This window comes from Temnothorax longispinosus, unplaced genomic scaffold (assembly GCF_030848805.1).
Source record: "Temnothorax longispinosus isolate EJ_2023e unplaced genomic scaffold, Tlon_JGU_v1 HiC_scaffold_19, whole genome shotgun sequence".
NCBI lineage: Eukaryota > Metazoa > Arthropoda > Insecta > Hymenoptera > Formicidae > Temnothorax > Temnothorax longispinosus.
The window spans coordinates 74,966-92,422 of NW_027270003.1; the positions used below are offsets into that span (position 1 = coordinate 74,966).

General features: G+C 39.3%; 1 protein-coding gene across 4 annotated transcripts in view; it reads left to right on the plus strand.

Annotated features, from left to right (window-relative positions):
- LOC139823803 (UDP-glycosyltransferase UGT5-like) overlaps positions 1–17,457 on the plus strand; it is a 126,426-nt gene that overhangs the window by 18,625 nt on the left and 90,344 nt on the right. For 3 of the 4 annotated variants that reach the window (XM_071796290.1, XM_071796293.1, XM_071796291.1), the window contains 2 exons: positions 8,288–8,701; positions 10,264–10,486. The exons of the other annotated variant lie outside the window; for it this stretch is intronic. In XM_071796290.1, coding sequence (XP_071652391.1) covers positions 8,288–8,701; positions 10,264–10,486 — 637 coding nt within the window. The remainder of the gene's footprint in view (positions 1–8,287; positions 8,702–10,263; positions 10,487–17,457) is intronic. 4 annotated transcript variants of the gene reach the window in all.

Sequence of the window (17,457 nt, forward strand, 5' to 3'; positions counted from 1 at the left end):
GCTCACCGAACTGTATATACAATAGATTGTGCATTAAATAAAGACTTTAGTGCCTCGTTAAAACAAGTGTCCGTTTTCGTATCGCACCTCGGATCCATGTCGGGGTCGACCCGGCATATTACGCTAATTGGCGATCCGGAGTTACGCCCGGAGTACAATTCGCCAACAATACATAATTTGCTTGTTTACAGTCTGGCGCGATGAATGTATGTTACAAATAATCCCTTTTTTTAAAAAATGTCATAAAGCACAAACATCGAAATAAGCTTCAAATTTCGAGCATTATTTCGATATGATGTAATACCGATGATTTTGACATCAATTAGACATCCATTCGATGGGTCATTTCTTGCTGGGTAATCACAGCTTGTAGTCGATGCATCGATTGCACTAGGTTTCGCGGTATAGTTGGTGAAATCATTCCCATTTTTTTGAAGAGCGATTTTTAAATTTTTCTTGGTAAGATCCCTGTTACGTTCATACATCCCCAAACAAGCACGGAACCACCACTTTATTTGACTGTAGGTATGAGATTTTTTGGATCGAGTTCTGTATTCTTTTTTTTGCTACTTCATACATCTCCCATCAGAGGCAAAAATATTAAATTCACTTTTGTTTGAGAAAATTACTGTATTCCAACATTCTTTAGTTTTATTAATCCTCTATTGTTCTTGTTCAGCAAACGAACATCAGTGCTCACGTGTTAGCCTCGCGCCGCGCTTGTATGTTTGTCACTGTATTAATATGATATTCTCTCTCTCTCCAGACTCAGATCAAGGACCACTACACTGATTGCGAGAAAAAAAATTTTTAAACGAAGTAAATACATTTACTTAAAATTATTATTTTTTATTAAAGTAAATATTTATTTATATTTAAATAAAAATATTTAATTTTAAATAAATATATGTGTGTCTTATATTAGGTTATAAATAAGCTGTTAGAACCCACTTAATTAGTATTTACTTTGGATTAAAATAATTTTTTTCTCAGTGTATTTCCAACATCTGTTAAACTCTAACTGACTACTTTTCAGAATAGTCAATAAAATTGGCTATTTTGAAAAGTTAACTCGATTAGAGGAACAAACGTTGGAAATAGTGACTTCCAAATACAGTCTTGTATAAGAACAAGAGGATGAAATATTGACCGATCTAAAACACTAAAACTTACATTTGGCAACAGCATGAATCGCGTCAATTCTACTTATTTGCTCTTGATATGAACATCAAGCGTATAGATATGTATATCACACGTTAGCAAAAGTGCTGTATTAAAATAAATTTTGTTTCTTTATATTAACAACAATTATTTTTATCGTAATACATTAATTATTATAGAATAAAAAAAAAGTAATTGATTGGGGTATTTGAACTCGAGTCCACAAGTTATGAGGCCATATTGACTACGCCACAAATACTCGTATGTCAAACATTCTAATAAATTCAACTAAAGTCGCCACAAAATTAATTATTAAAATATTTCGGAAATAGTTGACCGTTGGCAGCCAAAAAGGGTATCATTATATTCGGGGAAACTTTCTCTGTAATTCTACCAAGTTTTATTGAAATCGGCGGAGTTCGGTTCTGAGTCTTCCTTTGTAAGATGTTTCGCGAATTCTAATCGTTTACTGCGATTAGTTGCTGTTGAGTATTGCGACAAAAATTAGGACCGCTAGGGCGAGATATATCGATTTGCGTCGAGAACGATAGATCGCGGCGTTTATGACTCCCCACCATTAGGGCCGCGTTTCCGTAGCATCACGCACTTTTACATCTGGCCGCGTTCGCACTCACTGTTTTTCCGGCGTGTCTCGAGAAGGTCGTATACCGCTCTCGCAAGTTTCCACGTGTTATTTCACGGCGCGCTCGCTGTACTCTCTTTTACTTAATTGTAATAAAGCACGATATATATATACATAGGAGTGTCGTGATTTCTGTAATAAACCTAATCAACAAAAGGTTATGGGCCCAGTGGTCCTAGATACACGGAATAATTGTTCGGATTCTGAGCGAGAAGACGAAGAGACCGTAGACGAATCAGGGATTGGCCTCGACAACACAGTGACTCACCAAACTCAGTCCATCGTAACACACCTCCATACGGGTGACTCAGTGCAGGAGGTTGTGAACACCGAGATGCCGGAGACGAAGTTGTTCCACGTTCATCGTTTCAACGGTGAGAATTATCAGCTATGGAAGCGTCAGATGGAGATCTTCATGGCAGAGAACAAGTTGAGACCATACATTCTCGGGATTCTACCACGTCCAGTCAATGCAGCAGAGCAGGCTGCATGGGATGAAAAGGACGTCGAAGCGCAGGCTTTTCTCATGAGAGGCTTAGAGCTTGAGCAATTAAAGTACCTCAGCGATTGCAATACGGCGGCCAAAATGTGGGCGCGGCTGCAAGCGGTGCATGCAGAGAAAAGCGACCAGTCAGTTCAGACTCTGTTGGAGCAGTTTATTAATTGCAAGATGGATGAGAACGTCAAGATAGCCGACCACGTGGCGCAGATCGTTTCTTTAGCTCAAAGACTCAAGGATATGAACATGGAACAAAAGGAATTAGTTGTCATATCAAAAATTCTAAGCAGCTTGCCCTCCAAATACGACAATGTTCGTACAGCGTGGTACGCTGTACCAAGGGCAGAACAAACCGTGGAGAAGTTGACGGATCATCTCGTAAATGAAGAATCGCTGCTGAATATGAGAACGCGCTCTCAAGAGACGGCTGACGAAGCCTTTTATTCCAGAGGAAAGTTGAAGAGGAATGCTAACACGCCTCAAGGTGATAACAAGAAGAAAGGCAAGTGTAACTTTTGCCACAAGACAGGTCATTGGGCATGAGACTGTTTCAAGAAGAAACAACAAAGTCAAGGGCAGAGCCATAATCAAAACAAACGAGGGCATTTCTTTGTGGCGGAAGGAAACAAAGCAAGCCAGGCTTCTACTTCAAAACAAGGTCATGAGAAATGGGAGGAATCCGAGGTATTCATAATTGAGGAAGAAACATGCTTGAGTGCGCAGGAGGACGACATCTGGTTTTCGGACTCTGGAGCCACTGAGCACATGACATTCAGAAGAGACTGGTTTCAAACCATGAAATTATTCGAAGGAAAAAGCTATCCCGTGCGAGTTGGAAGCGGACACGTACTGTATGCAGCTGGAAGAGGTGACGTCATTGTCAGAGTACCTGGACCCAGTGGGAGTAGTGTCACGCATACTCTTGGAGGAGTACTGTACATTCCGGGGATTCAAAAGAACCTCCTGTCCGTCAACAAATCGACGAAGAAGGGAATGACAGTCGTATTCGAACATGGTGGAGGAACAGTCAAATATTTGAAGAATGATCGCTTATTGGTAAGTGGATCGATATATGGCAAAGGTCTCTATGCTTTAAACTTTCAGACGGTGGTACCTCATGAAGCAAATCAAGCAGCTAAAGCGAATGTGACTGATTGTTCCCTGATAAAATGGCACGAAAGGATGGGTCATCCCAACTTTAGGACCTTGCGACAGATGATCAATAAATCTACGGTATTGGACCTTAAGGTTGAAGGAAGGGTCACTGAGGAATCATTCCGCGAAGGGTGTGTGCTAGGTAAGCAGCACCGTCTCTATTTTCCAAGGTCAGGAGCGAGGCGAGCTGTTAAGCCAGGAAATGTCTTTCACATGGACCTGTGTGGTAAGATGAGCAGGCCCTCACTGGGTGGAGCTAATTATTTCCTGTTATTGAAGGACGATTACTCACAGTATTGTTTCGTATATTTCCTTAAAGAAAAGTCAGATGTACTGAAGCACTTAAAGCAGTTTTGCGTCGATGTAAGCGCTGACGGACACACTATTCGCAAGATACGCAGTGACTGTGGTTTAGAATTCTGCAATCAAGAAGTAAATAATTTCCTACAGCTACAAGGGATTAAGCATGAGACCACCACACCGAGAGCACCGGAGCAAAATGGATTCATCGAGAGACAGAACAGGACTATAGTTGAGTCGGCGAAATCTATGCTTCACGCCAGAAAATTGCCATTGGCCCTATGGGCGGAGGCAACTCATACTGCAGTGTATTTGAAGAACAGAACTGCGACGGACACGCTGGACGGAGACACGCCTTATCAAAAATGGTATGGTGCCAAGCCATCAGTCAAGCATCTACGAGTGTTCGGAAGCGTGGCATACGCACATATTCCGAAGGAATCAAGGACAAAGTGGGAGGAGAACTCGAATAAGTATTTAATGGTAGGATATGCTGAGGACTGCAAGGCTTATCGGGTTTATGATCCAATAAGACACAAATGCTACGTAAGGCGAGATGTTATTTTTAATGAGAGAGATCCCGATCGATTGTCAGTCATCATTCAGCAATCTGATCAGACTAGCGACGATGAAGATGATGTCTTCAGCGAAAACAAGAGTGGGAATGACTTGGACGTCGAGAAGAACTCTCACTGCATAGAATCGAAGCCGAGCAATAAAAATTCAAGGAAACCAATCGAAAGAGATCCCTACCCATTGCGGCAGACAACGGCGCGACGCGGTACTGATAGATCAGAAGATACGGCGATTGCAGCGGAAGCATTGCTCACGGAAATGGACCCAATCACGTTGGAAGAGGCTCTGAACAGTTCTGAAGCTAATCACTGGAGACGAGCGATCCATGACGAGCTCGATTCACTGGTGAAAAATGGCACCTGGATCCTAGTGTCAAGACCAGCTCATGCCAATGTTATTGGAAATCGCTGGATTTTTAAGAAAAAGCACAAAGCGGACGGCTCCATTGATAAATACAAGGCTCGTCTAGTGGTCAAGGGCTATGCTCAGAAATACGGATTGGACTACAATGCTACGTATGCCCCAGTCGCTAGACATGAATCTATTCGACTCGTGCTGTCACTTGCTGCGGCCTTCGATCTAGACATAATTCAGTTTGATGTAACGTCTGCTTTCCTTAACAGTGAATTGAAGGAGGAAGTCTACATGGAGCAACCGGACGGCTTCGAGGAGGATGATCGAGTGTGTCGCTTATTGAAGAGTCTCTATGGGCTCAAGCAAGCGTCTAAGGAGTGGCACGATAATATTTCTGCAGTCTTACGAGCCGCAGGTTTGAGACAAAGTCAAAAGGATCTGTGCGTATTTATCTACTGTCAAGGTCGCGTAATAGTCATTTTGGTTCTGTATGTTGATGACGGATTAATTTGCTCAAATCACAAAGAAATGACTAAAAGATTGTTAAGAAAACTAGAATCAAACTTTGAAATAAGATATAACAAGGCTGAATATTTTATAGGTATCCAGATCGAGAGGGACAGAAGTCTTGGAGTGTTAAAGCTGCATCAGACTGCCTATGCGCAAAAGGTTCTAAGCAAGTTCTCTCACGCTAACTGTGCGCCATCTTCTGTGCCTGCCGATCCTGGAATGAAGTTTACAGCAAATAACGACGAAGAAGATAGTAATTGTTACCCGTATAAAGAAGCTCTAGGGTCAATTATGTACTTAATGGTAACGACGCGTCCGGATTTAGGTTACATTATAAGCGTTTTGAGTCAATACGCGAGTAAACCAAGCAAAGCGCATTGGAATGGGATTAAAATGATATTGCGTTATATTAAGGGGACGATCAGCCATGGTATTGTGTACGGCATCGGAAATAAGGACTTAAAAATTACTGGTTATTGCGATTCCGATTACGCTGGTGACTTGGATACTCGTGTAAGCACCACAGAGTGGATTTTCTTTCTAAATGGTGGACCGATCTCCTGGAGTTCGAAAAAACAAGGTGCAACAGCTACCTCGGCGACGGAAGCTGAGTATATGGCCTTATGTTCAGCAACCAAAGAAGCAGTTTGGCTGAAACAAGTCATGTGGGAGCTCAATCCATGTGGTGAAGGGCCAATACCTCTGTATTGTGACAATCAAGCTGCGATACGTCTAGTCAAGCACCGTGAATCCTTGAGACGGCTAAAACATGTTGACGTGCAATATCACTACACCTGTGAGAAACAACTCGATGGAAGCATCGACGTGCAGTATGTGCCGACCAATAAATCAATTGGCTGACCAATTAACTAAGGCGCTACCGAGAGATAAGTTTCATCGTTTGAAACAAGAAAGTGGCATATTGTCGTGTAATAATTAATATTTTTGTCGAGTGGGAGTGTTGAGTATTGCGACAAAAATTAGGACCGCTAGGGCGAGATATATCGATTTGCGTCGAGAACGATAGATCGCGGCGTTTATGACTCCCCACCATTAGGGCCGCGTTTCCGTAGCATCACGCACTTTTACATCTGGCCGCGTTCGCACTCACTGTCTTTCCGGCGTGTCTCGAGAAGGTCGTATACCGCTCTCGCAAGTTTCCACGTGTTATTCCACGGCGCGCTCGCTGTACTCCCTTTTACTTAATTGTAATAAAGCACGATATATATATACATAGGAGTGTCGTGATTTCTGTAATAAACCTAATCAACAAAAGTTGCATTTACCCAGAACTTTTTCCTTGCAACACGGCCATGATATCTATAATCTCGCAGCACACATTTCGAACCGTATTAAGGAGATCCTGGACAGGAAATAATTACCGACAGAAACAGTCAGGGCTCGTTCTTTGAAACGGCTTTATAGATTGCAAAATCCTTTTACAGGTCTCGAGTCCGCGGCGCGCCGCCGATGCCGCCCGTCCGTCGCGGACGGTAGTCGCTCGTAGCCGGTTGTCGGTTCGCTCAAGCCACGCGCACTGCGGGTCTGCGGGTGGCAGGGCAGGCGGAACGTTTGTTGTCCCCGGTCCCCGGCGGTCGTCGAGACTCGTGCGCGCGCGAGGGAAGAGCACGAGTATAGGTACTAATGAAGAGTGGGAATGTAAAAAATTAGTGATAATTGAAAAAAAAATGTAAAAATGCTGTCACATAACCATATTTTCTAATATAAACAGATATATAGGGTATATGTACGAAATGAAATGTTCCCACTCTTCAGAATACGTGCACAAACAATAACGTACCGTTGAAATTGAGATTGAAAGCCTGGAAAAAAAATTTGAGCTTCGAAAAAATCGTGTATATTTTTCACAAAAATATACACGCAGGCTAGTAAGCAGAGCAGCAAAAGAGATGGCGCAGCGATCGAACAAGGATAGATGTCATTTCGTTAGACAAAGACAGATATAGGAAAAACAAAATTAGAAATGTTGACATTATCGACACCGAGAAAGTTCGGCCGTCACTCCAGCAACCCTTTAATAGAATTGATATTAGAAACGTGTCCATCGCGATTTTTAAGTGCGGCTGTAATCTTTGTTAGCACTTGTTTTTGAGTGTATTTTAATTTGACGGATTATAAAACGTTTGTCGGTTTTGTTTAAGATTTGTGGTTTTAAGATTACGACTCCTCGGTTTATTTTTCACTGTTTTTTTTTTCACAAAAATAATCAATTATCGATTGAATTGTCGATCGGGGTTTGTCGACGAGTTGAGCAATTTCTCGGAGAGATTTATATTGATTATGTACTTCAATAATAATTTTTCGTTCTTTTTCGCTTGTTTCCTTGCCTTCGCGACCCATTTTGCTTAAATAATGCAGTAATACTGACATTATTTGTTCTTTAAAAGTCATAATTGGAAGCATAACCTACTGTCTAATGTAAACAAAATAGCTGCCCCGAGAATAACCATATTCACGATCTTACAAGCTCAATTTCTCAACTGTACGAATACTTGGTATGCATCCAAATAGTACAATTTTTTATTTATTATCAGGACAAAATATTTTAATTATTACATTCTTTAGTTGAAATACTTAAAAAAAATCTATTTTGTTCGTTATTAATAAATTGTAACTCATATACTGAGAAACCCATTTCGTTGAATCAACTAAATCCTTGTTTGGATATAAGCATACAAATTGTTTAGTTAATATAACAAAAATTTGGTTCACATAACAAAAAATTTAGTTATGTTAAAAAATTTTTGTTATGTTAACCAAATTTTTTGTTATATTAACTAAAGAATTTGTTTGCTCATATCCAAACAAAGATTTAGTTGATTCAACGAAATAGGTTTTTAGTGTATATATATTTTTTTTCAAAAATAAAATTTAAAAAAAAATTTTCTCTATACGAATACTTTTTGCACTCACTGGACACTCACTGAACTACACATTAGAAAATGGAATCAATTAAGTGTTTTAGTTTTGCAAAATAGTACTTAAATTATTTTATTTTATTTATTTATTATGATGTAATAACTATTTAGTTTTAGCTTTTTCCATTGTATGTAGGTATTATTTTTCAGGCTGCTAAAGGTAAGCCACCCATAGTAGGCTATGTTCTATATAGTCTTGCACCTTGGTTGAAGGATTACGTCGGTGGTCCAAGTTATCCGACTGTTCGAACCAACCCTGCATCCATTGCGAAACCTGAAGGTTTGTGGCTGAGGACATGGAATGCTCTATATTTTATTATGGATGATCTCATAAGATATTACTATTACTTCCCTATTATTCAACGACTTACTGAGGAATATGTAGGCCATGCAATGAAGCCATTACATGAAATAGAAAAAGACAGAATTAACATAGTACTAATTAATAGTCATCCTGCGTTCGAGCCTGCGATCCCATTGCCGCCGAACACTCTGGAGATCGCAGGTCTAAATGCCCAAGCCGTGCAACCAATTGCCGGCGAGATAGTTGTGACGTATTCTGAGGTAAGAGAAATTATACTTTTTGAGAAACTTAATACTTGAGAAACACAATTTAACAAAAAATAGAATTAGAATATTATAGGAAAAAAGCTGTGTATACTGAAATTTTATAATTTTAACGAAACTCTGTCGTGTGTTTAACGGTCAAATTATTATCTAGATTTTATCTGTATTCGAAGATTCTCGAATTAGGATTTATCATTCCTTCTTGTGTGGCACAGATATTTCCGTGCCATTCAGGATATTGTAACAAATACTAACTGTTTTAATTAGCAAAACTGTGACTAAATTATTAGATCAAGCAAAATCTGTAATTTTGCTTTTATTAAATCAATATAATAATAATATTGTATAAAAATTTTATGTATAATAATTGTGATAAGCTCAAATAATTAGAAATCAAACATATATAACGATAGGGCACAAGATGTTCGCATTAAATTATTTTTAATTTTAATAGATATTTTCCAACCATAATAACTGCGCGCTGACTAATTGTTAGACTTGCAACACAGTTGTAATTGGAGTAAAATCCCCTCCCTCCCTCTAATTAAATTAATTCGATTTAATTTTGATGCTAAGCATTTAAATAACTGTAAAGAAATTATTGCAAAAAAATTTATTATTGTTATACGCGGGCTTAAGTATGCGGTTCTACAATAATAATATTAGGTTATTGTTATAAATATTACCACATGCCTCAGTGGTCGAATTGATACGACGTCTTCACGGAATGAAGGAGGTTCCACAGGTTCGAACCCTGGCTGAGATAATATTTTTCGCAATAATTTTTTGTAGTTATTTAGATGCATATAGCATAAAAAATTAAATCGAATTGATTTAATTAGGGGGGGGAGAGGAGATTTTACTTCAATTACAACTGTGTTGCAAGTCTGACAATTAGTCAGCGCGCAGTTATTATGGTTGAAAAATGTCTATTAAAATTAAAATTTTATGTATATTTCCAAATTGATTAAAGTTTTTGCATACGTTTATTTCTCATACAATTTGCATATATATATATGTACCTATACATATAACTATAAACTCAAACAACATGCATGTGTGAAAAACGTAATAAAGATGGTTTTTAGACGTGGGTGCTAGTGTAGGAATTAATGTATAAAAAATATATTTTAAATATGCTATATTTTCAACATCTTTATAATTGAATAAGTAACGATCACGTATGTGATATAATATAATTTTTATTTATTAAATTATTATTAATTAATTTCTATAAGAATCAGTAAATTTGAAACTGAGGATAAATATTATTGTTTTGCATATTGTTAAATTTAGAAACGTAAAGATATTTTTTACAAAAATATTATATTTATAACAATGACTTTTACAAATATTATATTTATCACAATGACTTTTATAAGAAAATTAACTGTCGAGTATGAATCTTATTTGAATAAATGTATAATACAATTTTTTGCTTACTATTACATACAATCTGCTTGTAAACATATTGGTTATATGGTATACGATTATGTTTCGGGATTAAGATACGTATTTTTGTACAACATCAAAATGTTTAGTTTACCATTATTTTGCAGGATGTGCGCGTATTTCTCGACGAAGCAAAGAATGGAGCTATTGTAATATCGTTAGGAACAAATGTGAAATGGAAAGATGTCGGCCTAGACAAGATTAAAATCGTTATACTGGCTTTGTCGAAACTGAAGCAACGAGTGCTGTGGAAGCTAGATATTGATGTGCCATTTGAGATACCGAATAATGTAATGGTTGTGAAATGGATGCCGCAAAGCGAAGTTTTATGTACGTTTCTCAATTTCTAGGAGAATACGCACGGAAAAAAGTAGCTAAGTTTAGTCGTGAAATATGGTTTGCAACAAGAGCTATAATTTAGCAATAATAGCAAAACCTTTTGTTTTTGCTGCAAAAATATAGCTCTTGCTGCAAAAAATGTTAGTTATCCATATTTTACGACTAAATTTAGCAATAATAGTTACTCTTTTTTTCCGTGCAAGAAACATAAGATACATATTTTTTATTTTCTCGTAATATTTGTTTAATTAGCCATTGCCTTTCGTACATTCTCTTATCAACGTAAAAAATTCTTATAATTAAGTTTAATATTTCTCTATTAACCATTAGAATATCTATAATTTTGAGTTTTAGATATTATTGTAATACCATTCTCAAAATAGCGTTGAGCAAAATAAAATGTATAATTATTGTGAGTATTACTTACTTTTACGTAATACATATTCAAATTGTTACATCAACCATCCGTGTTTTGGTAAAATATCGGTAGACATGAAAACATCGCATATATGTACAAATATTTTGTGGATAGATACATATAAAATATATATATATATATATATATATATATATATATATATATATAATTACAGCACAACTACATATTAAAAATAACTACAATATAAGAAAATTAATTTTTGTTGTATTAAATTAATCTGAGTATCTCGCAGTAATGTTTGGACGATTTTGTAGTTTTCTCACGCCTAAAACAATTTTAGCTTTTAATTATTACAATTACCTATATATTGTAATTTCTTTATAATAAGAGGGTGATTTTTATTATAATAAGAAACTTGCCTTTTTTTTTAAATTATACACAGACGACAAAATTGTTGATTGAAAATGTCATAAAGTCACATTAGTTTCATAAAGACATGTACAGCTAATGAAATTTTCTATCAATTTGTATCAATGTGAGATTTCCATGGTAATAGTTGAAATTTACCATTTATTGTAACATGTTTGTTATATTTATTATAATATATTATAATGTATTTTGCTTTCTCATAGAGAAAGCTGTTTTCGTGAAAAAATTTTTTTTTCAGATATTTTTGGCAAAGTGTTTAGAATGTTCTGAAACGCCGAAAAATCACTTTTGTACAAAATGTCCGTGTATATGTATGAATGTGTGTGTGTGTGTGTGTGTGTGTGTGTGTGTGTGTGTGTGTGTAACGCTTTTGTTGTCCGTTTATGGTCTAACTTCCGTAATTTTTGAGATATCAGGATGCATTTTTTTTAATTGATAGAGTATCATGTAAGAAAGATTGGGATTGAATTTGGCGATGATCGATAAAGCGGTTCTTTTTTAATAAAAGAGTGACCGCAAAAATAGCCCCTTTTTTCACCCTTGAATTTAGACTTCTACTTGATACTAAATGATAGTCTATAATAAGGCATGAATCCTCAGAAAGTTTTAGATTGAACCGGCTTTTTATTTTCAAGATATGGAAGGTCAAAGTTGGTGATTTCACCAACTTGCGTATTCGCTGTCATGCGTACCGCCATCCTGGGACTGTGTTCGAAGAGCACACTATCAGCGCTATTATGTCAATCTATCCTCGTTTAATATCTAATGAACGATGCAGATGGAGCGACTAGCACTGATAGTGCGCTCTCCGAACACAGCCTAGATCGTTGAATATCGGACGCGTCTTATTTAAATAAGAACCTATGCTTACACTTACATAAAAGTTTCTGAAAATAAAACGGTTTTAAATGATTATGAAGTGATATGCAGAAAAATGAAATGATTCTGTAAAAAAATTGAAAAAAAATGTTACGACAAAATGGGTTCCGAATGAGTGCACAAATTAATGTAACCGTATATCTTTTTCACATTTATACTAACATATATTTGCGTATACTTGTAAATAATCACATAACAGCGAACGAATACGTTTTTTGAACCTATTATTATGTAAGTTTCCATTTCAACGTTTTAAAACAGCGAATACGCAAGTTGGTGAAATCACCAACTTTGACCCTCTATATCTTGAAAATAAAAAGCCGGCTCAATCTAAAACTTTTTGAGGATTCATGCCTTATTATAGACTATCATTTAGTATCAAGTAGAAGTCTAAATTCAAGGGTAAAAAAGGGGCTATTTTTGGCCTGTTTTTGCGGTCACTCTTTAGAATTTTTGCAGAAATGTTTGTGGTTGCTCTAACTTCCGCAAATTTAGAGATATCAATCCATTTCTAATTTTATTATATTTTTCAGTTTTTTCTACCCCTATTTCATATATAACTCTTTAAGATTTGGTTGATTAGGCCCAGCTTTATACGCGATCAAAGGTCCATATTTTTTTGGGAAATGTCTGTAATAGCTCTAACTTCCGCAAATTTTAAGATATCGGGCTGTTTCTAATTTTATTATATTCTTTAGTCCTTTCTACCCCTATTTCATATATAATTAAGAATATAACCACTTTAAAATTATTATACTCTAAGTTAGTTTGCCCTAAGTTAGAGTACTGTTCCATAGTTCGGTCTCCGTATTTCAAATGCCATCAGATATTGATTGAACGTGTGCAGCACAAATTTCTGCGTATGGCTGCTTATTGGCTAGGTAATCCTATGTCAATTACTTGCCATGACTACTGCGCTATATTAGATAAATTAAATCTGCTATTTTTAGAAAACAAGACACTATCTTTTGACCTTACATTTATTTTTAAGCTTCCCAACCACTTTACTGATTGTCCCAGATTTGTTGGAACGTATCTATTTTAACATCCCGACTAGAGAATTAAGACAGTACTCCATCTTCCACATCGAGTATCACAGTACTTTGTATAATAGCGCAAATTCTTGTGTAAATAAGCTGATAACATCTGCAAATAATTTCTCCAATAAGGTTGACTCTTTTGGTGGCTCTGCATCAACTTTTAACCGAAAACTTTATCGTCTACTCTCGTAACTTAAATGCTTTTTATACTATGTTGTGTAATTTTATTGTTTTTGTTTCTTTTTCTTTTTCTTTTGTACGCTAAAGGGTTTATTACCCGTTATTAAAGTTTATTATTATTATTATTATTATTCTTTAAAATTTGGTTGATTAGATCCAGCTTTATACGCGATCAAGTCCATATGCGAAAGTCCATATATGGACCATGTAGCTTGAGCTCCCAAAGTCAATATCGATTTGACATTGCGTTAATTGTAAAACTCCACTTGTGCTACTAAGCTGAAACCCTTTTTCAATTCATAAAAAGGTTAAATTTAAAATGAAAAAAGTGCGTGCAGAAAATTTTTCTCGTAAATACAAGTATACACGAACAAAGTAAATACCATACTAATCTTGCACGGCTAGGATATAGTCATAATATGCAAAAGATTTCAAGAAAGTATAGGAAAATTTAGAGAGCAAAAAATAAAACTATACACAGAAGTAAATATTTCCATCAAGTATGGGACTTTCAAGAGCGCGTTTTACTACGTTAATTTAAAGACGAATGATTCAATTATATCTTGTCCGATTGTGTCTTATCCCGAATATCGCTGATGAACAAAAAACGAGACGTCTGTTGCAGTCATGTCAAAAAACATAAGTTGAATAAGTTGCCGTTATAGGCTGTGGCGATCAGCTGTCCGCCACGTGCGAACTTAAGAACGCTGTAGGGACCCTGCCGAGCTGCCCTAAATATAAAGGTCGATGTTGAATCTTAATTACGCGAGAATATACCGGCGATGCGCCGCGTAGCGGGCGCGAGCCGAATCCTCTCGCCGCGCGAGCCCACGTTGCCGCTCGCGCCGCGCACCTTCCGTCGTCCACGATCGCGGTTACTATCGCATTTCTATGAAGAACATAGACTATTGCCAGATACGCAACAAATATTTCTATACAGTTCACAATAGGTACCATTCTAGATTATATTTTTCCTATACTGTCTTAAAAAACAACGTTCCATCCAAGACATGTGAAGTTGGCAATTCAAGCTACAACGTCGAATATACTGTGACGTTGCACCGTGTGCACGTCCCAGTCTTCCCAATTCCCATATCTGTATTGCGCGCGTACTGCCGAGTTTATAGTTTTCAGGAAGAAGCGGCCGGAGGGCCCGTTTCGACAGCGTGGCGCCACCCGCCGGTGCGGTGAAGCGCCCTGAGTCGAAGCCGCGGAAACGATCCCGGCACTGTTGGGTCGATCGCGAGCGTGGGCTGAGGTACGGCAAGGGCCTTCCCGTTGCGCCGGGAATAAGCGAGGGCGGCGGCCCTAGGAGTTACGTTGTGAAGGAAGGAAGGACGAGATGTAAACGACCAGCAATCCCGGACTGCAGGTATCGGGGAACAGCGGGGCGAGTTGTCGAGTACCGTTTCGCGTTATATTTTTGAGAGAGACGCGTAGGTTTGCTTGAGAGTTTCCTTATCTACGCGTCATTGTCGTGAATCCCTTGCCGGGATTATCGCTTTCCGTTTCGTTTCTACGGGTAAGACATAGCCCGCCCGCTGACTCCCCGTAATAATACCGAAGGGGCGTCCGTTTCTTCCCGACTCGACCGGTGTGGTATAAGATTTTGAGTGTAATCGAGTAACGACGAGCGACCGCGTGTTGCGAGATCAAACCTCGCGGATCGGCTCAACAGTCATTAGAGTTAAGTTACCGTTTCGAGCTTTTCGAGATTACCGTTTATGAGTATCGCGTCTATCGATCTGTGTATAAGATATCTGCGTTTCCGTTAGAGTTAGTTTTCGCGTAGTGAAAACTTCGTCGTGCGGGCTTTCCACGCGTCCGGCCGTTCAGGGGCGTGTCGGCCTCCGGGATACGTAAATTACCGCGCCCGGTACGGGAAGTGTGAGGCGTCGGCATACCGGTCATAGAGTCAGCCTCCTCGAAGAAGGTGCCCGAACTCGACCGCGATTAACGTCAAGAAATTTAGAGTAAGGTTTACTCCGGCTGAGAGTACCGCACGCCCCGGGCTGAATTAGGCGTGAGTATCACGTGCTCGCGGTGTGGACCGTGCGGCGAGGCTTCGCGTTACGTTTCGAGGGGGTTATGCGAGAACTCCTATACTGCGTGTATCGTCTAGTTTGCGAGAAACCTTGAGTTGTATCGCGTGTATCATTTAGTTTGCGAGGAACTTTATTTTGCGTGTATCGTTTAGGTTGCGAGAAAACCTTGAGTTATATTGCGCGTCTCGTTTATTTTGCGAGAAATTATTGTGCGCGTATCGTTTATTTTGCGAGGAATTATCCGAGAATATTGGTTCTGCGTCCTGTAAGTTGTAACGCCATTATCCAGTTTTCTCTTATATTATATTGATTTACATGTTACTTGAGTGCTTTCTTTTGTGTTTGTTTCGCCTCACCACGGTCAAACCCCTCCGCATTCAGCCTATGTAAGGACCACGACCCTCTATCGAAAATCCTGAGCAGTCGTCGCGATCGGCCAGAGCGGATGTGTCATGACGTGTGAATTAAGAGTTGTGTCGATAATTAGAGTTTATGTCGGATCTTTGTAGAGTTCATGTAGAGTACTTTTCGCGAGTTAGAGTAAACGGTGGTGTGGCCGTATCCACACCTGGCGCCCAACATTGTTTCGTTTCGCTTTCGAGATCCGCTCTGTCACTCGATCATATACTTGCTACGCGATTCAGGCCCGCCTCACGGGCCGGGACAAATCATATAGGGAAATAGCGTCGCAAAATTTGGCGCCCAACGTGGGGCCCACGAAAATTTAAACGTTGACGTTGGTGTGGCGAACCATTCTAGTTGTGAATTTTGGGATGATTTTTGTAATTTTGTGGATATCAATGTTCGGTATATGACGTCGGTAGATAGCGCATATAATTTTGGCCACAGAGTTTGATTCTGCATGCAAAGTAAAGAAAGACCTACCAGACTATAAGACCGTTATGGTGAGAAAATATGTAAGTAGGCACTCGACAATCAAACGTTGGTACCCAGGATAAGGGAAGTTTATGGAGATATGCGCGATCTACCTAATGTAATATTCTGCCGATAGATTATCTGTTCTGTCATTATTTGCTTTGAGTTGTATTGATTGATTATATTGTGCGGCTGGAAGCGAACCGCTCGCCTTTATCGAATATTGCCATGACCATGAAACTTTGGGGGGGGGCTGAGTATATAACGAGTTCGTATTGCTGCCGACTTGTTATTGTGAAGTCACGCGGTGTTTACATTTCGAGCCTTCGGTATTTGGGGGGAGGTTTCACGTTGACCGTGGTCGATTGTAGCCGCGAATAATATTTTGACTCCGTATACCGGGTGAACTTAAGCGATGGCGACCAATGACGACCCGGATGCGTGGATTTCGGAGTTGTCCATGGAGCAACTGCATGAAGAGTTGATAGAAAGAGGCCTGTCGACGGAGGGAATTGTCCCGACTCTGCGAAGTCGATTACAGCGTTATGAACGCACCCTTCGGGACGGACTGGCTGAGACATCCCCACCCAAGGAGCGCCAGAAACCCGCACTGGGAGCCAATGGAGGTCAGGACTTTCGGGGGGATGCTCGGAAGGTTCTACCGGCAATCCAGCTTCCGTGGTTGGGGGCGCGACCAAGAAACGAGGCTCCGCGACGAGCCGAAACCTCGGCCCCAGACGTGTATAACACCATGAGACGGTGGAATCTCAGCTTCTCGGGAGCCCGGGGAACCGACGCCGAGGCATTTCTAATCAGGATTGAAGAGGGCCGGGCCCTCTTCCCGGTGGCAGACGACGACATCCTCAAATGTCTGCCGTTTTTCTTGTCCGGAATCGCGTTACATTGGTTCCGTCAGAAGAGATCTCGGTGGAGAGATTGGGCGGGGTTCGAGTCGGCATGGAGGTCCCGGTTCGGGGATCCCGACTTTCAATTTGCCTTGCGAGAGGAGATAAGGAAGCGTACTCAGGGTGAACACGAGTCAACCGCAGACTATCTCACCTGTATGACTACCCTGTTCGACCGTCTTAGTCCACCGTGGTCGGTCGACGAGCAGCTCAATTATGCTCACCGGAA